General features: G+C 46.8%; 1 protein-coding gene across 1 annotated transcript in view; it reads right to left on the bottom strand.

Moving 5' to 3' along the window:
- Positions 1-26,059, bottom strand: part of LOC135914268 (cytochrome P450 3A13-like) — an 81,309-nt gene extending 55,250 nt beyond the window's left edge. Inside the window, exons 1-3 of the mRNA XM_065447045.2 lie at positions 25,955-26,059; positions 15,896-16,001; positions 3,262-3,314 (exon numbers count right to left, since the gene is read on the bottom strand). Coding sequence (XP_065303117.2) covers positions 3,262-3,314; positions 15,896-16,001; positions 25,955-26,001 — 206 coding nt within the window. The 5' untranslated portion in view covers positions 26,002-26,059. The remainder of the gene's footprint in view (positions 1-3,261; positions 3,315-15,895; positions 16,002-25,954) is intronic.
- Positions 26,060-27,857: the final 1,798 nt, after the last annotated feature.

Here is a 27,857-nt window from a genome sequence, read left to right as displayed (position 1 = left end):
TACAGAGGTCCACGACGTCTTCAATGTAGCTCGTGAACGTTTCTGCCGTCTGCTGTGCTCGGGCGCACAAGCGTTGTTCAGCGCGCAGCTTGCGAAGAGCGGGTCGGCCGAACACTTCTGTAGAGGTTGTCTTGAAGATTGACCATGTGGGTGAGTCACTTTCATGGTTGTGAAACCGGAGTTGGGCAACACCAGCCAGATAAAAGATGAAGTGGGTTAACTTCGCTGGAGCATCCCACTTGTTGTGCGCGCTCACCCGTTCATATGACGCCAACCAGTCTTGTACGTCTTCGTCGTCTGCACCGCTGAAGATCTTGGGGGCGCGTTGTCGTGCAACGCCGGTGCAAGTGACGGACTGTGGCGTCGGCGCCATTTGGGATGAGCTGTCGGTCATGGCGGGCGATAGCGTTCTTGATCGCAGCTCCAGGGTTGCAAGCGACGGGGTTTGAGTACCCCGCACCTCCACCATTTGAGAAGAGGTTTATTGGCGGCTCCTAATGCAAAAGCGCAGCGACCGGGAACGGCAAGACAGCTCGAAGCACTGTCCAAAAAGGCGACAGTAATCAACAGCGCGAGCGGAGCCGAGCCGCGCGTTGGCGATGCGGCTGTGCGGCGAGGCGCGTCTTCTTCTTCACAGTATTAGTGAATATAGAGCTACCAAACCTGCCCTAATTCATATCATAATATCATTTTCCTGCCTTGGTTGATTGAAATCAAGTGTTTCCCTGATTGTATTAAAATAACCTTGGTGAATATTTTAGAAAAGACTGAAAGTACGCTAATGGGCATATAAATCTTCGGTTCTTTAACGTCTCCCTTTTTATCAGTTATTATAATGCTCGCATTCTTCCAGCTTTCGGGTACACTTGAAGTCATGAGGCATAGCTTATAATTTGTCAAAAGCCTTTAAAGCTTAATATGTCCTCCATCTTTCAATAAATACGCTAATATTCCAACATCTCCAGCCACTTTTCCCCGCGTGATGTTCTGCATGCCTTTATAAGTTCATCGCTAGTTGTATAAGTGGCCTTTGTATCTTGTTCATCACTACTTACAAGGAAGATAGCATGACTGATTTGGTTAATGTACAGACAGAATCATTTTACTGCCTTTGCTATATCATCAAAATTTCTGATGGCATTTTCATCTTTACCTTCGACAGCATAAAATCTTGTCTGGTCCTATGCCAAGTTTCTTCCTCATTCAACTCACGCTGCGGCCATTTTTTACTGCTTCGCAAATCTTTCCCATGGTAAAATATCTATTCTCCTTTAATTTCTTCTTGTTTATTAGGTTTGTCTGTTCAGCGAATGCTATCTGATCTCTTGTGTCACAAACGTTCAAGCTTTGTGCCTGCTTTATTAGAGCATTTGTCTCTTGGGAGAGCTTACCTACAGGTTGCGTTGATTACTTACCTCCCACTTAAATATTTGCTTGACAAATCAGCGTAGTTACGGTTTCATGCATTACCTCTATGTTTTTTTTGCCTACCTGTTCTGAAGCTGCACATTTGCTTGCGAGCACCTGACTGAATTCGTCTGCTTTTAACCTCACTGCACGTATGCTGGCCTAGTTCTTCTTGAATAATTTTGCTACTTCTCTCTTCAATCGAGACCAATCCTTGACCTCACTAACGTGATGTCACTGGCTTTTGCCCTATCTAGCACTTCTACATCCTGCACTATGCTTGGATCAGCAGAGAGCACGATATCCGTTGCACTTCTTTTTCTTCATTAGGGCTTCTGCCTATATACTTCTTGCATACATTCACTTCAACACAACGTGATAGATATAAACAAAACCATGTCGTCGTCAGTGGATGCCAATAGAGATGATGCGCGGGACAATTCCAAGCACATTTATAACCATTATAGATCTCCCGGTTGCGAGGCATATCTTCTAGTTTTCATTAGAGTCATCAAACAGATTGAACATCAGTATCTTCATGGGATGAAATATTTGTATTAAACATCATGATTCGTTTATTAAAAAAACCCTTCTAACCCTTTCTATGTCTGGCTCTAACAATTAAACAGGCATGAAACACCAAAATACGGCCGCAGCGCAATGCCCTTCATGGCACAACCAGTTTCGCTACCCTTATAGGTGCTGAAGCTGCCATGCACATTTCTAAAGCGTTACTGAGTCAGAAACTAACACATCAACAAATCGTGATTGCTTCTAATAATCACACTCAAAAGCAGGATTGTTTTAAGAAAGCTAATATTTTTATGCTTATTTTCGTAACCTATACGTAGGCACAAAAGAGCAATGGTTATCTCGCGGATTAGCGTGATGATTAATGCTTGACGGGCGTAATCCCATGGGACAGCGTTTCAATGAAAAGCGACACAAAACATTTTTCGTGTTGAATTGGATTGTTTTAAGAAAGCTAATAGGATTGTTTTAAGAAAGCTAATATTTTTATGCTTATTTTCGTAACCTATACGTAGGCACAAAAGAGCAATGGTTATCTCGTGGATTAGCGTGATGATTAATGCTTGACGGGCGTAATCCCATGGGACAGCGTTTCAATGAAAAGCGACACAAAACATTTTCGTGTTGAAAGCCTTTTTACTATCTATTTTAAGGGTGGCTAAGTATTGGTAGGGGTAAATTTTTTCTAGCAATTTTAGTATAAAGCTCCATAGTGGCCACAGCATTTGTGAAGCAACAATAACCTCCCGTGGTCAGCTTTCGTGTTGCTAAGAACACAAGAACTGCGACATTTAAGCATGCACTAGAAGAACGAGAGCACTTACTTAAACGCTTTCTGTAACCTACTTACATAAGCACGCAGTATTATTTTACACTGCAGTGAATCATCGTCCGCGTTTTATGCGTCGCGTATTGCAATCACTCAGTTCAGCCCTTAGGCGCGGCCGGGCAGCCACCATTGAGGGTATGAGCCATTGTTCATTGCTGCGCGTCTCATATGTGGGTCTATTCTCTTTTAAGTTTGCTACGTTTGTTATTAAGTTGCTTCTATTTATATGCGCTGCATATTGCAATCCCTCAGTTCAGCCCTTGGGCGCGGCCGGGCAGCCACCATTGACCTTTAGCGCAACCACGTGACGTGACGTCACGACAGCCGGAGGAAAAGCTGGGCCTCAACTCGCGCAATATTCAACGCATTCTTGGCTTAACCAAGCTAATCCTGGCCATTTTTTCCTTAATTTTCTTTATCTAAGAACCATCACAGTGGCACAAATCACGCTGCACGTATCATTGTAGATATAACAAACTGGAAGCGTGGCTTACCCCACGACGTCGCCGTACTTCTTCGTCCATTCGTTCGACACTGTGCCCATGCCCTGAAAGTAGAGTAGCTTTAATCAATGTCGTCTGGCTCACGGCTACTATACGACGCACAAAAGTTTGTTGCGGTGAAATAATTTTTGTTACTATAACACATACAATTATACGTACCTATATATATATATATATATATATATATATATATGTGTGTGTGTGTGTGTGTGTGTGTGTGTGGGTGTGTGTTCTAATGGATTAAGTGCAGATAGAACGGAACACATGCGGCATGACATGCTGCGCCACCACAACTGCTTCCCGCGAAAATAAAAACATGTGTTAGATAACACCTAGTAAGATTATCCAACGTGTAATTAACAAGTTAACATTAACGTGTGATGCCATAATTAGGAGGCAATTACTTAATGTTCTCAGGTCTAAAACAATGCGGTTGCCGGCGCACATAGGCACCTCGACGTAGCGGTGACTGTTCCTAAGAGTTGGATGCAGCCGGCACCACTGGCTCGGGCGAGTCTTGTCTTGTGGAGCAGTCTTGCCTGCACCAAGTCTTGTGGTGCAGGCTTCTGCGTGGGTGGCGGTGCCAATTCTTCGTGCTCTGGTGTTCCACTGCGATTGGGGTCTGTCAGCGCCCCAGGAGAACTGGGACCGTCCTGGTTTGTCAGCAGTTGTCTTGGTGTCAGAGTGCGTTCTACTGCCGCCACCTTGTCTGTTGGCGTTTGTTTCGCATCCACTTCTGCGTGCGCGGGCATCTCGCTGGGGCCAGCATGTCCAGGACCCAGGTGATCGTCGTGTGTTAAACGGAGTTGATCTCTCACTTTGACAATACATGTCACAGCACTAAATACCCAGATCACAACATCTTCCCATGAGCCGCGTTCACCACGCACAGCCTTCACCAACACATGGTCCCCAACCACGAGCCTGCACTCCTGCCCACGAAACAAATCGCGCTGCTCTTTCAGTTTCTCCTGTTTGTCATTCGTGGTTTTTGCAAAATCAGGTTTAACAGTGAAAGCTTTATGCATGACTGGCGCTATCAAAAAAAGTTTAAGTGGTGATTTGCTTGTCACTGTTCTTGGTTTGTTCCGGTATGCCACGTGAAAACTTTCAATACTATCTTGTACCGTCGGCTGTTTACCCGAGGCCTCACTCTCAAGCACCTGTTTCAAGAAGGCCTTTTTCAAGGTTTGTAGCATTCGTTCTTCAACACCATTTGGCGCTGCATGATAAGAAGGAAAACGAACGTGTTTTACATCACTGGTGGTCATGGATTCTGCAAGCTCAGCAGAGATGAACTGGGTCCCGCTGTCACTCTACTTATACAAGCGAGCAAGCCAAAAACGGCAACATTAGCCCGAAGTTTTTCTGTTTTTTTGTGCAGGTGTTGACGACATCGACCATATTTCAATAAATTTGGAGCATGAGTCGACGAATACAAGAAACACGTTCGTATCCTTCTGTGCAAAATCTACATGGCCGCGGGAACAACACTGCCCGGGGTGTTGCCAAGGGTCAAGCGGCACAGCCCGAGAAGCTGTCTGAACGTCTTGGCAAATTTTGCGCCTCTGAACATACTGTTCCATGGCTAAATCTATTCCTGGCAACCATACAAAACTTCTCGCCAGCATTTTTATGCAGCTAGTGCCAGGGTGCTCCTCATGCAGCACGTTTAGCACGTGGTCCCGAAGCAGCCCCGGAATTTACTCTTACACCCCATGTCACGCAGCCCTGCTGTAGCTACAGCTCATCGCGGCGAACATAGTAAAATTTCAATTCGTTTGCCTGCTGTCCGGACCACCCGTTTAGCATATATTCATGCCCTAGTATCAGAGTGTCGTGCCCTTAGCGTGCCCTAGTATATCGAGTAGCGGCTGGTAGTCTGTATATAGAGCGAATTCACGACCATGCAGGTACCGGTGAAATTTGTTTAGGCCAAAAATTACAATATAAGGTTTTACGTGCAAAAACCGTGAACAGATAATAAGACACGCCGTAGTGGGGTACTCCAGAAATTTGCAGCACCTGGGGATCTTTAACGTGCACGTAAATCTAAGTACAATGGTGTTTTCGCATTTCGCCCCCATCGAAATGCGGCCGCCGTGGCCGGTATTCAATATCGTGACCTCGTGCTTAGCAGCCCCACACCATAGCCACTAAGCAACCACGGCGGGCTTCATTAGGCCAAAAATTAGCGACAAAGCAGCAGGTACGCACTGCGCATATTTCTGCCTGCTTCCGATAGTGTACGCAAAGAAAAAATAATTGGATTAACTTCATCCCCAGCTGTTTCATGAAAGTCATCGGCTCTTAAGCCACATGACGATGCATCGCAAAGTATGCGAGCGGTTTCTTGAAGTCATAGAATGTCAGCACCTTGCTGCTTATCAGTGCGTGCTTCGTATCTTTAAACGCGGTGCTACATTATTTTGTTCACGGCCATTTTTTATCCTTTTTTAGTAGCCGGCAAAGCGACTCTGTTATTGTGGAAGCGTTCTTGGGAAACTTCGAGTAAAAATTTCACATTCCCAAATAAGCCTTAAGCTGTGCAACTGTAGTGGGCTTAGGAGCTTGTAAGATTAAGCTCTTCTTTGTATCGGTACGGTAAATACCTTGCTCAGTCACTCTGGGACACAAGTAAGTAACGGCTATTTGGAAAAAAAAACAGGTATTTATTCGGGTTAATGCTAATGATGCGTGCGCTCAGGCGTCGCAAGACATGTTCTAGTTTATTCTGGCAGTAGCCTATATCAGTTCCCGTGACGATTGCGCAGTCAATACAACACGCTACCTGTGGGATGTCATGAAGTACCTTGTGCATCATCACTTGAAAGATCGCTAGTGCACGTTCCACCACGTAAGGAAGGCGCGTAAATTCGAACAACCCCAGACTAGTGTTTACTGTCAAATATGGTCCTGACTCCGGAGTGAGCGGCAGCTGCTGGTACACCGAAGGGAGGTCCAATGCACTCAACACCTTTACTACTACTAAGGCAGTGATAACTCCTCTGACCTAGGAAGGGGGTAATGATCTGTTGGGACAGAGGGACTTACTGTAGGCGTATAATCTTCACATAACCGGACACTGTCGTTTTCCTTCGCAACGGTGACAATTGACGTAGCACCGTCACATCGCATTACAGGACGCAGCATGCCCGTTTCCAAATTTTACCGCAGCAGCAGCTAAACTTTTTCCTGCAATCCAAACGTAACTGGTCTAGCGCCGCAAGAGGCAGGGGCCATACCTGGTTTCATGACAGTCATTGTTTCAAAGTAACGTATTGCCCCCGAATTTTTAGAAAATACTGAAGGGTACTTCTGTTCTGGCGCCCCAACTCTGTCTTCGAGCGGAAACAGGCCCATTTCTAGCCAGCGAAGTTTCAGACGTACCAATTTCCTTTAGTATTGGTAACTTCTTGCCATTGTCTTTTACAAGAACCACGGGTAGAGTCATGCTCTAATCTGTTCACTTAACAACCACGTCACAATGCCCATTTAGGCTTATTTGCTCCCCAGTATACGTGCGAAGCGACATTTTATGTAGGGGAAAGTTTTCATATTTGATGCGTGGAAATTCAGAAAGGTACACTTGCTGCGGTACAGTTATGACAGTCGCTCCCACGTCAATTTGGGTATTCAGTGTACGTGCTTCAATTTCCACACTCACTTCATAACGTGATGGTTGGTCTTAATGAAATTGTGCAGTTCCTGTTCTGAGTACTCATGAGAACACTCGAGCGCATGCATGCTTTCTGGTTTCGCTCTAGCAACCGGACACATGCTTTTCAAGTGCCCTACAGCCGAACACTTGCGACGAATAAACTTTTTGTACCAACACACTTCCTACGAGTGTCCCCTGCCGCATCTTCCTCATTTTTCGCTCTTGCGGGAAGACAACTGACTTCTTGATAGAATGCTTCTCTCTGTGTTCTGGTGAAATCTTCGGAATTTCCTGGTGCTTCGGCTTTCGGTCTTGTGGCCATGGACGAGGAGCCTGTAAGAGGCCCTCCTGGCCATAGGTCATCACGGCCGTCCTTCACGAGGAAGAGAGGAAGCATGCTCAGGGACACCGGGGGCACTCAGCTGTACTCCGTGTCGGGTGAAGACCCACCGGATGATAGCTTGATCTCTGTCCGCAGAAAGAGGGCCAACTGGAGGGTTGTCAATGCGAATACATCAACGCAAGCGAGCACGGGGACTCTGAAGTCAAGGCCTGAACGCTGGCTACACGCCATCGTGTTCGTGTGCTTGGAACCCTCAAGCAACCTCCTATTGCTGGACAGGCAAGAACTATCTGTTTTCTTGGAAGGGGTCGTCCGTAATGAAATGAAGGACATTCGTATAAGTATGCGCAAAAATCCCCTCGCAATCGATGTTTCCAATAGGAGTGCGCTCGAAAAACTGAACGAAATGTCGGAGCTAGGATGCATCAAAGTGCGTTCCTATATGCAGGTTGACGATGCATCCCCAGCAGGTGTAATTTATGACATTGATGTTGCCATTACCAACGCGGACTTGCCCGTCCTCGTCAAACCAGCAAGTGAGGGTTCTGTCATCACGCATGGAAGCCTCCTTGGAACTTCGCGCTCCGTGAAATTGATTTTCAAAGAAGATTGCACACCATCTCACGTCCAAGTCGGACCCTTCCGACACCCTGTTCGACCTCTCGTACAAAAAGCTCTTCAATACCATCAATGCTTTAGGCTTGGACAGGTCAAGGGGGCTCTGTCGAAACTCGTTACTGTGTCCTCGGTGTGGCGAACCTCACCCGGAGGACACTTGCGGGGCTACTGTCCTAAAGTGTGGATACTGTAATGGTTGCCACGCTGCCTCGTCTATTGACTGCCCGGAAATAAAAAAAAAGGATGTCGCAATTCTCAAGCAATTGGTTTTCGACAATTCCTCACGCAAGGATGCTGCTGAAACAATCCGGCGTCGGCGTCACCGAACCTCCTGAAAAAAGACAGACCCACGAAAGGAGAGGGGCACTTCTATTGCAGCACCGACATCTCCAGTCCGGCCACAAAAGGCTATTTGGACAGCACAAGAAAATCAACAGAAAGCACTCTTTCTCAAGAAGAATGGCTTGCGCTTTGGAGTCAACAACTTCCGAAAGAAAAACCGATTGTGAAGCCCACTCGGGAGCCTACTCCTGCCGCTGATCACACGCTCAAAACATATCGGCAAGTTATTTGAATGCTGCGTTCCCTCATAAATGCCATTCGAAAAATTTTGTCGGATCTTGGAGCCACGCCTGCTTGAAGTGCACTGAAAGTTGTGGGCGCCTTAAGCCCACTGCTTGAATCTCTCCAATATAGACATGCCCAACCATCGCCCATCCATTCGAGAAAAAGTCAAAGCAGACTCAATCAGCCAGTGGAACTCAAGAGAACTAAAGTCGCGCCTTTAAGACTTTTGTCAGTGTATATATATATATATATATATATATATATATATATATATATATATATATACTGACAAAAGTCTTAAACAACTGATGCATGCAGCAAAGTCGTCCTTCTTGTTCGTCGAGCTCTGACCTACGTTCGCAATTTGATTACGCCTCGCAATGACAATCACTATATTTGCCTAACAATAAAAAAAGGGCGAACTCATGTTTACACTTGTTGGCGTTTATATATCACCTTCAAGTAATCTTTCATTCCAAGAGGTTAACGAACATCTTGATGGTGTGTCGTGCTCCATATGTCCTCATCGGAGATTTTAATGCGCACCATATGGCACGGAGAAGCAGGAGAAATGCAAGAGGGCAGACTAGCAAACTTCCCCTGCAACAACGGCCTTTCACTCCTGAATGATGGCAGCCCAATGTTTATATGCGGCATGAATTACGGCAGCAGTCTGGACCTAGCTCTCCTCTCCAGCTCTTTCACAAGCTGTGTTAAATGGTTTTTGAATAACGAGACACACGGGAGGGATGACATTTCCACGTACCATATCATCAAAAGGATGTCTAGGTCCTTCCAACGGAACACCATTTGATTGATTGACTGGGCTAATTTTTCTTCTGCCACGGAACATGCTTGTCGAGAGGGCTCGTCCTCTGATTTAGAGGAAACAATCAAGTCTGCAATTCGAGATGTGACGCGCACAGTCAAGGTTTGGTTGAACCACGTGAATTTGGATATAGAGTTGGAGCGGCTTCGTGCACTCCATCATCGTGCGGAGTGGCGATACCGGCGTATAAAATCCATCGATGACATTAGGACAGCCAGACGACTACAAAAGAAAAGTCAATGTCACACGAATAGATTGGCGCCTCGATGTTGGACATTGTTTTGCCACTCACTAGACTCCTGAAAGCCACTTTCCAACATGTGGAGAACCATACATGGTCTCCATACCATCCCCGAACAACGCTTCCAATTCAAAGCACTGGCGCTCTTACAGAGACCACTGTATGCTGGGGCCGTATAACTTAAAACTATTCCAATATGTTTTATTCCAATCTCCTAACGTCAACTTTGCTTAACCGCCAACGGAAGCATCGGGCAGTCACCCGCCAAGATTGTTGAACAAACCAATCAAATGCTCTCCTCGTTCATAGGAGGTAACTTTTGTTTCCTTGAAGAACGAATAACATTGCCTACACTGAGCGGCTTGTCTTATCTAATTGGCTCACAAGAGGCGAGGAGCATGCTCAAGTGGAGAGGGATTTGATGGGGCAGAGCCAGTCTACTGAATGTCGATAACCGGATGAAGAAGGTGGTGCCGGCGTCGATGATTGGTTCGCTTTCTCTTACCTTGCGGTGGCTAGTCGACAATCGCGGCGACATGCAACGGAAGCTTAAGAATGATGCTAAAACGGATCCTCCGCAAAAAAGAGTTGGCCGAACGAGGTCGTAACCGTGCCGAAAGTTATCCAAAACGTTACATGGCCACGCAAAAAGGTCTATTACACGCAAATAAACCTATGCTGTCCAGCACGTGCGAGTAGCCAGTGCTTCAGCGATTGGCGGCAGCCAACTTTTATTCCTTTCGGAACGGGGAAGCCTGCGGGTATTCAGAAAAAAAAAGTCAGTTTTGGTTGGCATATTCAAGCATCTTTAGCGCATACACGTCACTTTCATACCATGAGTTCTTGTGGTTTTGTGACGTCGCAGGACAGGCAGGTGAAGTGGGTGCAGCCAGACAACTTTTGACCAATAGCTGAGGGCTAACGGCGAAAAGGCGTCGAATCAGAATGAACTATTTTGCTTTCGTTTGGGGAAATCAAGCATAATCAGTGGGTACACGTCATATCGTGTGGGGAGCTACAGCGGTTTTTACAACGTCGTGTGACAGACAGGTGAAGTGGGGGTGGCTCAAAAATCTTTTTGACCAATCGCGGAGGGCTGATTGCCGAATGGGAATAGAAAAGTTTGGAATAGTTTTACGTTATAGTGCCCCCGATGTTGCAGAAGATTGCTGTGCAAGGATCGCTGCCAATCCACCGGTCTAGGCTCTCCAGCCCCCGTGAGATCACCGTTTCGCGTGACTGCCGCATGGATATTTCTGTGCCAACGGAGGAAATTGAAGCGGCCATTGCTCTGTGCAGGCGTTCTTCATCAGCGGTATCAGATGGAATATCCTACTTCCTCTTGAACAACGTGAGTGAAGGCGCATGGAGAGAAATGTTAGATCTCTCCGCCGTATCCTGCCAAGATAACATGGTTCCAGAAGAATCGAAGACATGCCGCTTGGTCCCTTTCTTGAAGCAAGGCAAATCCAGACTTGAACTTACCGCTCAATAGCGCTGGCTAGCTGTGTGGGAAAGATGACGGAAAAGATTATCCTTGCTCGCTTGGATTGGTACCTGGCCCACTAGAACATGTTCCCGAATAGCATGGGTGGTTTTCGTCGAGATCGCTCATCATAGACAGGGTTGTTGATGTTGCTACGTAAGCCCAGCATTAAAAGTCAGGCAAAAGATTATCTGCAGCTTTGTTCTTGGATGTCAAGGGGACATACAATAACGCATCTCACGAGGCTATCCTCAATGCTTATGAGATGGTTGACCTAGGTGGTTGAGTTTTTCAATGAATTTCTTTTTACCTTTTTATGAAATCGTTCTTTGTGTGCACCGGCGATGATCAAACCGCACGACACTACACCTTCAAAGGTGGTCCTCAAGGCGGTGTACTAAGCCCCTCCTTATTCTATCTCACACTCATTGGTCTCGTCAAACCTCTGCCTGCAGCGATCAAGATATCAATGTACGCAGACGACATACATATATCAACTTCAGGTGTGACACACCATCAGATACGTGCAGGACTTCAAAAAGCTGCTACTCTGACAGCTATATACCTTCGCAACCGAAGTCTTGCAATCTCCTCAGACAAATATGCACTAATGGCCTTCACTCGCAAACCAATGACACTCTACGTCATCTCAATAAATGACCAGATAATTTCTTATGAGAAGACTCACACATTTCTTGGCATAATCATTGATATAGATCTCTCACGGAGCCCGCACGGGACCTACGTGAAAAAGCGTATGACAGCAATCTCCCAGCTTTTCAAGTTTTTGGCGAAAACTCTTGGGGAATGTCAGTGCATGCATGCAATGTTGGAATTCTACAGGGCTCTTTTCTGGGCTTCTTGAAGTGCAGTTTACCCGTACGGACCAACACTTCTCAGACCAATCTTCGTGTTCTACAGGTTATTCAAGTTCGGACTCTCAAGGTTTGTCTTGGTTTGCCAAAATGCACATCGACAGTGGCGACTATTGCAATCGCCCTGCACCAACCCATACAAACACACATTGCAGTGGAAGTGTTGAGAGTGCACATCAGGCACGTTGCCCGTGCCCATTTGGCAGCACTACCATCAGAAAGGCCACAGGCATCATATTTTACTACGATTTCGGATTATTACACCCGCTTTACATCAGGCCTCCCCCCCGTAACTAAGCCATCGATTCCTCCATGGTGTGTGGCTCGACGTGCAGTGCACCTCACCATACCTGGAATCAGAAACAAATCTGAGCTGTCATCACCTGCTCTTTAACAACTAACTCTGTCTAATTTGCACGAGAAGTACGCTGACAACGTACATATTTATACCGATAGATCGGCAAATTTCCAGTGTTCCTCTGAAGAGGTGGTTTTCCCAGCGAACGCCACCACCATCAGATTCAAGACGTGTCGCCCAACGACATCGATGGCCGTGGAACTTGCAGCTCTTCGCGCTGCACTTCGTCTCGTCAGCCAAGAACCACCTTGAGCGCCGGACGCTGGCGTAAAAATAAAGGTTTTCTCTCTCTCTCTCGAAGACGGTCAATATTCAGTGATCGAAGGTAGCACTGCAGTCTTTGCTATCAGCCCTGCAGTAAGGATTACACCAACAACTGGTATTCGAGATTAGAGAACTAAACCATACAATGATTGAGAAAGGACTCCACGTGACATTTCAGTGGCTTCCAAGTCACTGCGGCGTCATAGGGAACGAACACGCCGATAAAGCTCCTCCGTCGGCTCTTCAAGGCAACGACGAGGAGCTGATACTGTTATCAAGGACAGATGCCGCTAGGAAACTTCGAATGCTCACCCGTGGTATCACGTTCTCCTTGTGGAACGCAGGAAGCTTTCAATACCACCGGCTGCGTAACCTTGATTCCTCTCTATGCCTTTGCATTCCAAATGGACTCTGCCATTGCGAAGCTACCCTCCGTTGTCGAATATGGCTAGGGGTGCCCTTCACTAAGTCTTTTGCATTCTGAATTGGATGGGCCGACTACGCCTCGTGTGAGGATTGTGGCAGCGGGGAGACGCTTCAGCACCTTCTCTGTGACTGTCTTCGGTACAATTTACAGAGACGATCGCTCGCAATCGTGATAGCGAGCTTTGGCCAAAGTCATTTAACAGAGCAACTTATTTTAGAATGCCGACACCACAGTCCATGGCAGCGGATTTCGACGAGGGCACTGTTGCAATGTGTAAGGGCAACAGAATTGCACACGAGGCGGTAGCCTGAACAGGTGTTTATAGTGCTGCTAGTGCTACAGTGCTGAGCGGTGACAGTATGCGGTGACAGTGACCGAATGTGATTGTATGTTTATGCTCCTTTCTTTCTTCATTTCTACTTTTCTATCACTTTACTTCCCCTACCCACTGTCTCCAGTCTAGGGTAGCAAACCGGATCTTCCCATCTGGTTAAACTCCCTGCCTTTGCCCTTTCTTCTGTCTTCCTCCCTCTTGCGGGCTTGAACATGATTGGGATTAGCAGGTCTCTCGTACTGGCGTGGTTGGCTTTTCACTAGGAGCACAGGTGCCTATAATTTTCTTTACCGCATTTGTTCAGTGCCTCGCGCCGTTAGTTCTCTATCCAGGACAACTTTGCAAGCGCCATCAAGTGTCAACTCTCGTTGAGTAAACAGACCATTCTGGGTTCCTTCGTTCCGCATGCCAGCACCCAGCCTATCTCGGAGGGCATCTGGCAAAACGTCACCGCAGTTTCTTTCTTATTAAATGTTCAGGTTCTACGATGGACCCTTTCACGCTTTCATCCCCCTATTGTACGCACCGTTTGACCTTGCATTGTTCTGCTATTACTGAACTCGGCCGCTATTTTGTAGCGATGCCTTATGCCTTATTCTATGCTATTCTTATCATCCACCACACACGGCCGCCTGATCGCGTTGATAATGTGGGCAGACCGTCGCTCTGACCACTGACCAAGCGCGAAAAGCCTGAAAAAGCATAGAATCGGAAAAGGCATCGCTACAAAATACCGGCCCTGCTGGGGCTGTAGCGCTCCTTCCGGAGGCGTTTAACTTATTCGTACGACTTTGTTCTTTCTCAGAACTTCATAAGCCTCTTCTGAGCGTCCTAAGCATTGGCATGTGCTGGATTGCAGATATCTTTGTTTTACGTATTGCGAATGATCCAAGCATGCGGCATCAGTGGTTATATATTGTTATATATATCAGCGGTTATAATAATAACCGTTGTGAGGCGTGACTATACGAGGTCGTATTGCGCCGTTAGCACGTTTTCTCTTGCTTTTTCGAGAAAGAGGATAATAACGGATTCTTTTTTTTTGTTCTGTTCGTTCCATTCTCTACGATGCACTGACACGTTATACAAAAATTTCGTCCTCCAGATGGCCATCGCATTCTTTTTATGCGATTCGTGTGATATATTATGGCTGTTTGGTGTGACCAAAACAGCAATTCTGAAGCACACAGCTTATATATGTATCATGCTGGTTCGCCAACCACAGTGATCGCTGTGTTGAGCAGCGCCATCAGCCTCATGCACGAAGGCTAGCGTAGATATATAGTAATTTCAGGCCTGCTAGACTTGAAATGCGTGAGAACGATGCCGGTGTATGACACATATTTGATAGCGGCTCCCTTTAGATGTTTCGTGGTTTCCTTAGGTTGAAAACCACGCATGTTTTACTCCCTACGCCAAATGATCAGACAGGGAGCTCATTTACCATTTAATGCCAGGAATACATAGACACCGGTTTTCATTGTTGAATTAAAACCGATATAAGCAAAGCAGTTCATAACATATACAAACACAGCAACTGATAATGCGCGTACACCGCGGCTGAATATGCGCGTCACATTTTTGCGAACTCAAAACTTATTTTTGCCTACTTTAGTTACCGATGCACCGAAAGGCTTTCCTGACTACCTTATATGAACGGGCATGGCGTAAATTTCACAAAGTACGATCTAAAACATCTCGAAATCGTTCCGCAAGACGCGACAGCAGTGCATTCAAGCAGCGCCGCGCCGGATCACACAAGCCTGAGAGGAGGAAAGGCTCGCCGCATGCCCTATCTTCCTCGCCCGATGAAAAGGTCTATAAGGATTTGTTGTCGAAAAGCGGCGAAATATGTTGTCACTATTTCTAATATCACGACTTCAATCGTACCCATTCAAATGGCCGCGAAACACGATGTCATAACATGCACATAAACGTTCCTGACTTGTTCGTGAAAATTACCTCAGTCGCGAATGTGCATCTTTCCTGTACAGGTCTCATTTTCCGCAACACTACTGCCCTCCCCTTTGCAAAAAGTTGCTGTTTGCAACAAGTCATCGTTCCCGTTTTGTCCTTTTGTTGTTTTACTGACAGCGCATGGTTATTTTCGCGGCACGTAATCTTCGGGACTTTGTTGCCAGAAGCGACTCTAGCAGCTCTCAGCCTCCATATTTATGGTGACACTTACCTGACGCTCCATTTTTCAAGGCGTACACAGCGTCAACTTTGTCTGTGCGACATGCGCTCGTAGCGTACGTGTTGAATACCCATGCGCACTAGGGACCAATACCATATATCGTAGCTGCATTATGAAGACAGAGTTTGCGTGATTTCCCTTCATCATATCATCATAAAGACGAGTTGATGTCGAAGCACTTCGATTCGTGGCCCTGATAGCCTGCAGGTAAGGCAGTTTTCCCATACGAGATTAAATAGCTCAGGATCAATGGAGCCCTATGGGTTTTCCAGAACAAGAAAGTGTACACTAGGTAATATAGGCACCTAGCAGCCCGGCGTCATGGCCTGGAAGAATTATATAGATGGCTAAGCTGTTTAAATTGCGAATGAATTACGAAGCGCCATTTTCAGTAAACGGAGCTTCAGCAGGCATGTGTGCCTTACCTTTCTCCGTATTTCAAGCAGGTTGCCGAAAATAAGGTTAGGCTCCGGCCCAGGTATACCGAGTTCCTTGAACACCGAGAATGTCCTCTTCCTCCATCTGTACAAACTGAGAAATGGGCGCAGCTTAGGTCTACAACTCGGCTTTATATTCATCACATGTGGTTTCTTGTTTGCACGAACGATAGTTATTAGAAGCGTGGAACACAACCACTTTTTCAGCTGGCCTTAAAGTGTCTAATTGAAATGAGCGCAACATGCATTCTTTTTTAACTAAATGTCAAATAGAGAACTTGCGAACGATCAATACCTCGAAATTTAACCTGACAAAAGGATGCTGGTCGCTTCTACGTCGAGGCCAATGCCATCCTACGCCATATGCATCCATGGACAGCTGATTGCCACACCAGCACGCAGATTCTTGTCGATCAACGTTGATCAAGATCTTCACAACTAACCTGAAGAACCTAATGGCCATTTGACACATATTCAAAAATCTTAAGGAAAAGAAATGTACGTATACAAAAAAAACGGGTACATCAGTACGCCCAATGTTATAACTATGCAGGGCGCCAGTTCTCGGGCATCTGCGATGCCGCTTGCGTGCGGTGACCAATACTTGCAGAGGCAACATCAGTGCAGTTGAAAGTCCGGATGCTCGAATTGCCACGCTGCACATTGACAGCGAACACCATTGATATCACCGAGTCACGAGTCACATCACTTAGCAAGAGCTCAGAGCGCACAGCTCGTATCTTGAAGACCTACTCTGTGCCTATTTTTGTGAGATGGTATCGACTACCGCGAGTACTTTTCTACAGATTATATGCCGGCTTATACACTTCTGCAACTCTTTGCTGTTTGGTTCAACCGACATTTCAGTACCAAAGGTTCCGACGTTTGTGTGTGTGTGTGTATGTATGTATGTATGTATGTATGTATGTGTGTGTGTGTGTGTGTGCGTGTTTGTGTTTGTGTGTGTTTGTGTGTGTGTGTGTGTGTGTGCGTGCGTGCGTGTGTGCGTGCGTGTGTGTGTGCGTGCGTGCGTGCGTGTGTGCGTGTGTGTGTGTGTGCGTGCGTGCGTGCGTGCGTGTGTGTGTGTGTGTGCGTGTGTGTGTGTGTGTGTGTGTGTGTGTGTGTGTGTGTGTGTGTGTGTGTGTGTGTGTGTGTACACATACCATGAGTACAGGTTCCCAATTCCGGTAGCGACACTTCTGAGCTGAACACCATATTTGCTGTCATTCGTGCTGTACGCTCAGATCAAACACGGAGGATGCGAAAGCAGTAATTTTTCATTTACTGGGCGCGTGGAATGGAGAGCTTGCAATGAACCGCCACTAAAACCTACCCCGAAGCCCACCATTAAAACCTACCAAAGCGAAGCCCCGCCGTGTGTGCATTTTAATGCGTACCGCCGACCGTCTGTTCGCACTAACGGGCCGACGATGTTGCCACTTATAATTGTAGGAGGAAAATTTGCTGGCACCCTTGAAAGAGTCAACGTGCCGTGTGTGACCTCTAATGGTATCGTAGTTTTCATGGAGCAGCCGGTAAATAGAGGCACCGATGAAATTAAATCATGTGCAGATTGTGAACGCAAAATTTTTTATTATTTTCTATAGTCAGAGAACTTTAGATAAAAAATGCGTGGTGTGAATGAAATTATTTATCACTATTGCTTTCAGGCCGCAATTCCTTAAAATCCTGACGAATAATACAGTCAGAAACTGAGGCCTGGCTGGAGCCACTGCGGCGGTGTAGCAGCATAACTTCTACTTTGCACTTACGCTACAGAAAGAAATAAAAATACACAAAAATCTTCTCTTGCTGTCGTCCACATATGTATAAGCATTGTTCCATTTGCTCATATCCATGTTGCCGGATGTCATTATCAGCGTTATTAAAGTTGATCCGACCAAAACAAAATTTATAAACCTTTAGCAGTCGTTATCGACCTTAACGGACTCTATCCGGTTTATTCCCCCTTACCTGTCCTAACCGGACATAATCTGACCCTTATGAACCGTATCGGTCCTTAATATAGTCTGGCTCGTTACGACCCTTATCAACCATTATCAGTGTGAATTAACGTTATCAGATATGATCCTGTCATTATAAGCCCTTATCCCTCTTTAACACCTCATCTATCCGCATCGAACTATTATTAACCGTGATGAGACCCATATGACCCCTCATCACTCCTTATAATCCTTATCAAGTCACTGACGGCTTATCCATCTGTGTTGTGTGACGTCAAGCGCATGAGCCCTCATGGATTGGTGGAATTTCAGTCGGAGAAGGAACACCCCAATTGAAGGCGCATCCGGCGACCACTGAAAGGCAACAGGGATGTGGCGTGTTTCGCAACAAATTTTCGCAAGATTGGAATTTTTCTGAATTATATTCCACCATAACCAAGTCTTTCAACAAAGCCTTAATAGAAACTGTTGCTTTTATAAAGGGGGGTTTATCGGCTCGTAGAATAGGGGCCCTATAACGTAAAACTATTCCAATATGTTTCTATTCCAATTTCCTGACGTCAAATTTGCGTAACCACCGACGCAAGCACCGGGCGGTCACCCATAGGGTTGTCTGAACAGACCAATCAAACGCTCTCCTCGTTCATAGGAGGTCCCTTTTGTTTGCTTGAAAAACGAATAACATTGCCTACACTGAGCGGCTTGTTGTATCTAATTGGCTGACAAGAGGCGAGGAGAACGCTCAAGTGGAGAGGGATTCACTAGGGCAGAGCCAGTGCACTGAAAACCTATAACCGGATGAAGAGGGTGGTGCCGGCATCTGTGATTGGTCGGCTTTCCCTTACTTAGCTTGTGGTGGCTGGTCGAAAATCGCGGCGGCATGCAACGGAAGCTTAAGAATGACGCTAACATTGACCCTCAGCAAAGAAGAGTTGGCAGAATGAGGTAGTAAACGTGTCGAAAGTGCTTGAAAACGTTACACGGTCACGCAAGAAGCTTTATTATACGCAAATACACCCATGCTCTCCGGCAGGTGCGAGTAGCCAGCGTCTCAGCGATCGGCGGCAGCTATCGTTTGTTCCTTTCGGAACGGGGCAGCCTGCGGCTATTCCGAATAAAATTCAGTTTTGTTCGGCATATTAATGCATCTTTATCGCGTACACGTCACTTTGACGCGGTGAGTTCCTGCGGTTTTGTGACGTCGCGTGACAGGCAGGTGAAGTGGGTGCAGCCCGAAAACTTTTTACCAATAGCCGAGGGCTAGTGGCGAAAAGGGGTCGAATCAGAAATAACTGTTTTTCTTTTTTCTGTCAAATCATGCATAATCAGTGTGCACACATCACATCAGATGGGGAGGTATTGCGGTTTTTGTAGCGTCGCGTGACAGACAGGTGAAGTGGGGGGTGGTCGAAAAAAGTTTTTGACCAATCGCGGAGGGCTGATAGCAGAATTGGAATAGAAAAGTTTGGAATAGTTTTACGTTATAGCGCCCCAGCAGCGACAAACTAAGCACCAGCAGGTAGGGCGAAGCCAGCGAACGAACTGGGTACATGCCACGCGATGGCAACGGGGCATTTCAGCCTGCCGATCTTCTTCGTCACAATCACCCCCGGAATTGAAGAGTAAGAGTAGCCATCCTGGTGACCTAGGAAGAGGTGGGCGGATCGTAATACTGCTTCCGCTGGTCAATGTGCACAGTCTCTCACCCCCGACGACGCAGATCGGAAGATGGCGATACGGGTTCGACTACGTAGTTCACTGACGATGTTTGTGCAGCCACGCGGTAGGGCCCGTGGTACTTCCGGAGGGGCTTGGATGAAAGGCCAGGAGCAGCAACAGGCGGGACCCAAAGCCACACGAGTGAGTTGACGGCGAAGGGGTGATGGTGAGGATTGAGGTCATGGCGTTCTTTTTGGCGGCACTGTTGAGGAGACGTCAAAGAACGGGCCAGTTGTCGGCATTTCCCGGCGTGCTGAGCGATCGCAGAAACAGGTGAGCATTCAGCAGGGTCCGGCCGGTGTGGGAGAACCGTATCAATGGTGCTGTAGGGATGGCGGCCGTAAAGCAGAAAGAATGGTTTAGAATCCGGTAGTGGCTTGAGAGGCAGTGTTATATGCGTAAGTGACGAACGGAAGTACAAGGTCCCAGTTGGTGTGGTCAGATGCAACATACATTGATAGCATGTCACCAAGAGTTCTGTTGAATCGTTCTGTTAAGCCATTGGTCTGTGGATGATAAGCAGTAGTAGTGTGGTGAATAATTTGGTATTCAGATAGGAGTGACTGCAGGACATCCGAGAGGAATACGCGGCCCCGATCACTCAACAGTTCACGAGGAGCGCCATGACGGAGAATGAAGTTGTTTAGAAGGAACGAGGCGTAAGTGACGAACGGAAGTACAAGGTCCCAGTTGGTGTGCTCAGATGCAACATACATTGATAGCATGTCACCAAGAGTTCTGTTGAATCGTTCTGTTAAGCCATTGGTCTGTGGATGATAAGCAGTAGTAGTGTGGTGAATAATTTGGTATTCAGATAGGAGTGACTGCAGGACATCCGAGAGGAATACGCGGCCCCGATCACTCAACAGTTCACGAGGAGCGCCATGACGGAGAATGAAGTTGTTTAGAAGGAACGAGGCGATGTCTTTTGTTGATGCGGCACGCAAGGTGGCGGTTTCAGCATACCGTGTCAAATGATCTACGGCGACAACAATCCATCGCTTGCCAGCGCCAGTAGATGGAAGAGGCCCGTATATATCAATGCCGATAATCAATTCCCTTCAATTTAATCCCTTTTGCCGAGTCTTAGTAGTGTGCATGTGTTCTCTTCGCTCGAGGAGTCTCGTGGCTTTTTTACAGGAGGCGTGACCTGCCAACATCCCTAAACTACATTGATCTCTTACAAAGGTCTATTTGAATTCGGCCGCTAGTAGTTCGGCTTCAACAGATCGCCTATTCTTTTGAACGCTTAACAGACAGTGTTCTCGATGATATGCAGTAATGACTCGCTATCGCCTAGATAGACGATGTTGTCATCTTTTTCGTCAATTTTGAGCAACGTTGTTCTGGAGGACACTTAAAGAATTGGTCTAACAGTTAAACCAAAAGTTTAGCTAACCCGCTCCAAAGTTGTGTTCAGTGACAGGCATCATCGCCCACATGTCGCGAAGCTTCGTGCACCCGTGCAGCATGACATGAATTGCTTGCTGCGTTTTCTGGTCATTATAGCATGTCACTGCGCCTTCATACGTCGCTGTGGAAAGCTTACGGCTGCGCTTAACCAACTATTGCAAGAGGGTTCAAAATGCAATGGAGCCAAAACTTAGCAAGAAGCCTTCGTGTAGTATACCAAAACAATTCTGCAACGGTAGCACTAGATCTTCCGGATGTGAATAAACCATTTGTGTTACAAACAGACGCTAGCGACTATTGACTAGAAGCAGTTTTTTATTGTAGGAATTCGACAGGCTGCCTTCGCAACTCACACACTGAGGGCCGCAGAAAAGAATTTCACGGTCACAATGTGTGAATGCGTAGCGATTGCACACACGCTGAAAAAGTTTTGCTTGTGCCTAAATGGTTCCTCATTTACAATTGAAGCAGAACACACGGCCCTAATTTCACTGCAGCTTGCAAGTACTGGGCTGGTCCCCTTGGCCTCTAGATATTAAGGTTACAGCGATATAGCTTTCCTGTAGAACACAACACTGAAATTCTGAACAAAGTGGCTGACGCCGTCTAGTACGCCGTTGCGTGATTCCTCTTCCACATAGGACACACCTGGCCTGATTGCGGCTTTTGATGTCGGGCTGGGGATCCTTCATCAGCAGGTAGCGCCTTCTCGCTGCTCAACGCGAGGACAGTTTTGCCATCAGGTGACTGCACACCTAGGTGAACGTAGTCTACTCACAAAAGCAAGCGTGACGAGTTCGACTTCTATAGCTTTGCTGAGGAGAGTGTCCTACTTGAATATTTTCCTTATTTTACAATGTTGACGGTAACTCTCCCTTCCTAATGGTCTCCACGTATTCTCTGAACCGACTTCCTGCGATACTTCCATGATTACACCATGGCTGGTCACGGCTCTGTCCCTGCCAGCAAAACCAACCACGACTTATGTCAGACTGCTTCCTGGTGAGGCATAAAATAGGGTGCTCTCCGATATGGTAGACTTCGTTTTATACGTCAGGGGGCAAAACCCCGGACTGGTTTTATTAATCCGGGCACCACCCCGGATTTATGCAGCCCATTAGCCGCAGCCCTTGGCAGATTGCGGCTTGTGGTATTATGAGGTTATGGTACCACGAGGTTTTATTGCAAACCTCGTGGTAACAGCTAGTTCTTAGTGATCGCTGTCCACTTCACAAAGTGAATGGAGTTGCTTCCTTGGCGCACACTGACATCGCTACATATCCGAAATGAACTCGTGGAAATGTTTTCGCGATACTGTTTCTTGGCACAAATGATAACTAAGAACTACACTTACTCCACGATTCGCATATTCCGATGCCATGTAACACCCTTGGCCTCAAACACAACCAAACACCGCTGTATTCCGCACAGGCAAACATCACTAAGCTCGTCCATCGGAAGTATCGGGCTAAGCTTATTGCCCAAAGCGCATGTTACATAAACTGGTGCGCCAGTCTTTCAGAAATGGCGTTCGCTATGCGACCCGCAGTACATCGCTCTACTGGTTCAATGTTGCTCTAATTTTGGTAGGAAATTTGTAGAAAAAGTATTTTCCCATTAGTAAACACGGTTGTCGCGTCACGTTTCTTTCCCCTCATGGCCACAGTTCCGCAACTGTTATAGGCAAGAGACCTGTTTTAGGCAAGAGACTGTTTTAGGCAAGACACTTGAGCATTTTAACCACGCTCGGTTGCAGCAGGCAGCCTAGTATAATTCAGCTCGCATTCATGATTAGTACGAGCTTGGTGACATGGTAGTGCGTCGTACAGACCCGCTGAGTAACTAAGCGAGAGGTTTACCGACGCCTTTAGCACCTCTATAAGATGGCCTTTTCTGGTAGCCAGGAATCTCAATAACCTTTTTTTGTCGTTTCAAACAAGCTACAAGCAGTGTTTTCGCTGATCGTATACTTGGTCATACGCATCTGTCCTTGTTCGAATAATACTGCACTTCGCATTAGTGTCGTCGCGTTTTTACTATTTCTTCCGCTGGTACCTTCATTGAAGAAAAAAGCTGCCACTGAAAGACACATTACTGTTTTTCTTGCTGCGCAGTGCGGCGCGAGCCAGTCCACGCGGTCTGGCGTGATTCTTTTGAGATGTATCATCACTGTTTCGACCCCTACCGACTGAGCTCCAAACCCTCGCTATCTCCATATTGGCGGCGAGCTCCACCACTGGAAAAGCTTGCGCCACCTTCGGCGTGACGTGGCATGAGGGATCACGTGGACACAGCGGCCGCGTCGGCTGCTTCGGAAGCGCCGAAGCGAGCTGGAAACGACAGTTTAAAGTCCCACCTGCGCGCTGTTCTGAATAAGTGGCCAGGCTTTACCGCCTTGGGGATCAATTTGGCAACAGCTGAAACAGTTATGACCGGTAGTGGCTACCTTTCAAATGCTCCTATGCTGCAGCCTAAAGCACCCGGCGCGGTGCGAAAACGCGCTCACAACGAAAGCAAAACATTGTGTGCGGACATGCATGCAGACGTGCAGTCGGTGGCTGCGAACCCGTGCGATCACTGCATTGAGGCTTCATTCTATTATGCCCCATTTGGTTATGGAGGCAGCGTACTTTAAGAACATATTTCACATAGTTTACTTTCAGCGTTTGCCTCCCTTTCACGCAAGAAGCCGGTTCGGGAGACTCCATCGCGGCAATCGCGCGCATGTGACGTTTGCTGTACGTATTCGGTAACGAGCTAGGATCCGTAAACAATTCCGTGCTCTAAGTTTCCCCAAGATTAGTATCGCGACAGTCAAAAACTTTCCTCGTTTTGAGAGTACCTACATAAACGTCCAGGATGGCTGCCGTGGGGTGTTTTTATTGAGCGCCGTAAGCAAAAAGTAAGGGAAGTGCGCCGCGTGATCCATCATACTACACAAGGGAGGCGCTTTCGACAGATGGCGACTCCGTGACGCCTCGCCCCCAATGGGAGGCCACCCGTATCCGCACCACGTTCAAGGCACCATTCGCGCCCACCTTTCCCATCGGTTGCACGACGCACAGTGGAGACCCTGACTGTCCTGGATGCGAGGCCCTCTTACCTTGGGCGCCCCAACGCCGTCCACTCCCTAGTGACCGGGCCCACATGGCGATCGAGCCATCCAGGGTACTTCTGCTAGAAGAGCGGAAAATCCATTGAACCCAACTTCAAACTACACTCCGGACCAAGGACGCTTTCCTCGCCCACTTTGTGGCATGCTCCAACTCTCCCGCCGCGCACATCAGTTAGGCGCTTTACGCCGTTCGTGGCAGGCGATCGCCTACCATACTCCACGACGTGGTCTTGGACAAAATAGACAAGGACGACTAGCCCCTCTCCTTTCCCCTTGGTAGAGAGGCAGTGCGGGGCGCTGGCATCAACCACGTCTATAACCATCATGATGCCCGCTCCGGGGCATGCCCGCCCTTGCCGGCAGCCAGCTGGAAAACAGCCGCAGCAGTTGGCATCTGTACACGGTCAAGTAGAGGTGGTGTTCCGTGGTTGTCTGCCTCTGACGGTCTCTGAGAGCCTTATCTTGCCATCTGGCACAAATTACCCGGCTGTAGGTCCAAAATATGTAGTAGAGAGTGGCCTAAACGGTGAGTGGCAAGTATCAAAGCGAACAGTTGTACAACAATATTTCAATGAAGCTTCGTATAGTAGCCATGTGCCATTGCAAATGGCGAAGCACCCTACTGTTGTCTCCATGTCAACTTAAGCCGCAGTTGACTGATTCCTGAGAAGGCTGAAGAAACTGCTAAGCAGTGTATTAGTGAGTTCTTCAAGGATTTTAGGTGCTTGCTATCGCTTGATCCTTGTCTTGAAATCTGGCTACTAGGAGTTATCATAAATAGGCGAATCTTTTTTTAGATTGTCTTCTCTTGCGTAGACATTTGGTGAACCCTCCTTTTCTTTAACTCCGAGGCCAGGTGGGCCCATCTAGGCGATTGTATTGTCAACGGTGCAATTCGGATAATTTTGGACTATATAGGCGCGTATTACGTCCGCACTGCTCATTTTACCTATATTAAGATTAAACCTTGCTTCTTGTAGGAAAAACCGTAGCCGCCATTCGGATACCATTGGCTCGATTACACGACGCCTCCTTGGTCCAAGCACACTCGCCCCGCTTCCCAACAATGTGCCGTACGGTGATTTGGCCTCGTCCTGTATATGTCCACTGCAGTGCACCCTTTACACGGTAGTGCACCCTTTACCCTTTACATTCTTTCGACGTCTTAATTGGCAGTTAGCAGATCTTCCGCGCGCTTTTTACCAAAAGAAAAGACAAAAAAAATGGATTGCTTATGCTGTAACACCTGTCCTACATAGGCTGAGCTGCATCAAAGAGATAAGGATAAATCCGGGGCACGTGCAAAAAGAAAGGAGCATAGAGAACGAAAGAACTACCACAAAATATCATTCTGAATTATCTAGAAAGGGGCTGACAGATGGAATAGCACACCGTGGTATAAAGTTTGTAAACAGGGACAAGTTGCCTCAGAAAGGCTGGCCAGCGTTTCGATAGGAGGACCTATCCTCTTCAAAGGCCTTTGATGAAGATAGGTTCTCCTAAGGCACCTTAACCCTGTGTCAAAGGCCTTTGATGAGGATAGCTTCTCCTAAGGCACCTTAACCCTGTTTACAAACTTTAGAGTCTGAATTATCTGTTTGGGTCGGTTATCTTGCACAACAATAAACAGGCTGAATGACGATTGCGTTCTTTGACTACCTGTGTTGTGGGTATTCAGTGGCCAGCCTACAGGTGCAGGTGAAAATTTACTAATAGCTGTGAAAACAAGTACGAATACTTTGCTCGCTTGCTGAACAAAACTATCAAATCGAGCAGGCAGAAAATGTCATCTCAAATTATTTGCATGCTATAAAGCTGGAGGTTATGGCACGATACCTGTAAAGAATCGTCGAGAGCACTGCCAGGCACACCGTTGCGAACATCGCCGAACGTAAAATGAACGCCGTTTATCGCTATGGGAGAAAGCGAGTTATTTTTGCCGTTCTCTTCCGTGCACTGTTCCCAGCTGTTCAGTACTCGTCTGGTTGACAAAATCAACGGATACGATCGGCACGGCATAAAATGTAAATCACCCGAGGCCTGCATGACAGCTGCGCGTCTCTGAACGGGGCACCGCCGAACAGGATTACAAACCACGTGCGAGTGCATTCGCCTGTGTAGCGTGTGTGTGTGCGCGCGCGTGCTCGTGTTTGTGTGTGTGTATGTGTGCTTGTGTGTGTGTATGTGTGCTTGTGTGTGTGTGTGTGTGCGTGTGTTTGTGAGTGAGTGAGTGAGTGAGTGAGTGAGTGAGTGAGTGAGTGAGTGAGTGAGTGAGTGAGTGAGTGAGTGAGTGAGTGAGTGTGTGTGTGTGTGTGTGTGTGTGCGTGCGCGCGTGTGTGTGTGCGTGTGTGCGCGCGTGTGTGTGTGTACCACTGTGTGCCTATGACACGCCTGCACCTGAGCACGAGCGCAGAGACAAGTTCTTGTAGCCACGAAAAAGTAAACTAAAAACGAAAGACAAAACACGCATTTGCATTTTTCCAAGCGAAATGCGCAGTATAACATCCGGCACACCGTCGAAAGGCTCTGTAACGATCAGAACGATCCGTTGCTTGGATTGTCGGCTTAACTTCGCTTTTGACGACAAAATAGCGCCGGAAACGTAGACAGAGAAAAGCGATAAAACACCAAGCGCTGGCTAACAAATGACGCTTTTTTGCAATAAGAGCAATGGTTTTAGAGATGGTAGTCATTTTCATTTATTATTGCAGCAGCAAATATAAGCGCGACACAAATGTAGCTCAATGACGATTATATTTATTGGCATTTTGTTTGAAGCTTGGCCGCCATCGTCCTACAGATGTCCAGCACAGATCCGGAAAGGGACATTCGTACGTCCTAAGACGTATGTAGGAAGCCTGTGGATCATTCTTGGGTGTCCATGGGATCGTCCCATGCACGTGAATGGATGTTTATTGAAACGTCCCGCGAACCTGACAAAGGGACATTCGGACGTTCAAGAGATGTTTAAATATGAATCGCTCTTTTTGCATTATCACGACTACGTCCTAAGGACATTTTTGTGATGATGTAGGAAGCTTCTGGTGCATTTTGTTTTACCATTCGTGTAAAGAACAAGAAGAGAGGGGGTTAACCGAAGCTCCCGATTTTAGGAATCATCTCATGAGAAGCCAACAAACAAAGACACCAAGGAAAATATAGATGAACTTTATTGTACCTAATAAGTGACCTGAAGAAATGATAAATTAATGGCAATGAAAGTGGATGAAAAAAGAACTTGCCACAGGTTACGAACGATGCCACGTCTTCGCGTAATGGTAAGACTTGGGATCAAGCACCGAACGCGTAATGCGAAGACGTGGGATCGTTCCCCGCCTGCGGGAAGTTGTTTTTTCATCTACTTTCATTGTTCTTAATTGAGTATTTCTTTAATTCAATTATAATTTACAAGTAATTCCGCATATGTTTTCCCTGGTGTCAATGTGTATTGGCTTCTCATTATACAAACGTTTAAAAGACGTTCGTGGGACATTTGATTGTGGATTTATTTATAACCAGAGGACGTCCATATTGATTATAAATTAAAACAATAGGGATGTTCCTCATAATGTGCCCTAGCAGTGCAGCAGGCCGGCTGCATTTTAGATATGATTAACAACATAACAGCATACCATAGCAACATAAAAAATTTGCAGGAAGATCACAAGTTTCATTCAAAAATGCACCCAGCAGTTCTCAGTAAAGCGCATCAATGCAAACAAATAAAACTCAATTATTT

The sequence above is a fragment of the Dermacentor albipictus genome, chromosome 8 (assembly GCF_038994185.2).
Source record: "Dermacentor albipictus isolate Rhodes 1998 colony chromosome 8, USDA_Dalb.pri_finalv2, whole genome shotgun sequence".
Taxonomy (NCBI): Eukaryota; Metazoa; Arthropoda; class Arachnida; order Ixodida; family Ixodidae; genus Dermacentor; species Dermacentor albipictus.
Note: the sequence above shows the minus strand (reverse complement) of the source record. Positions and strands in the feature narration are given on the sequence as shown.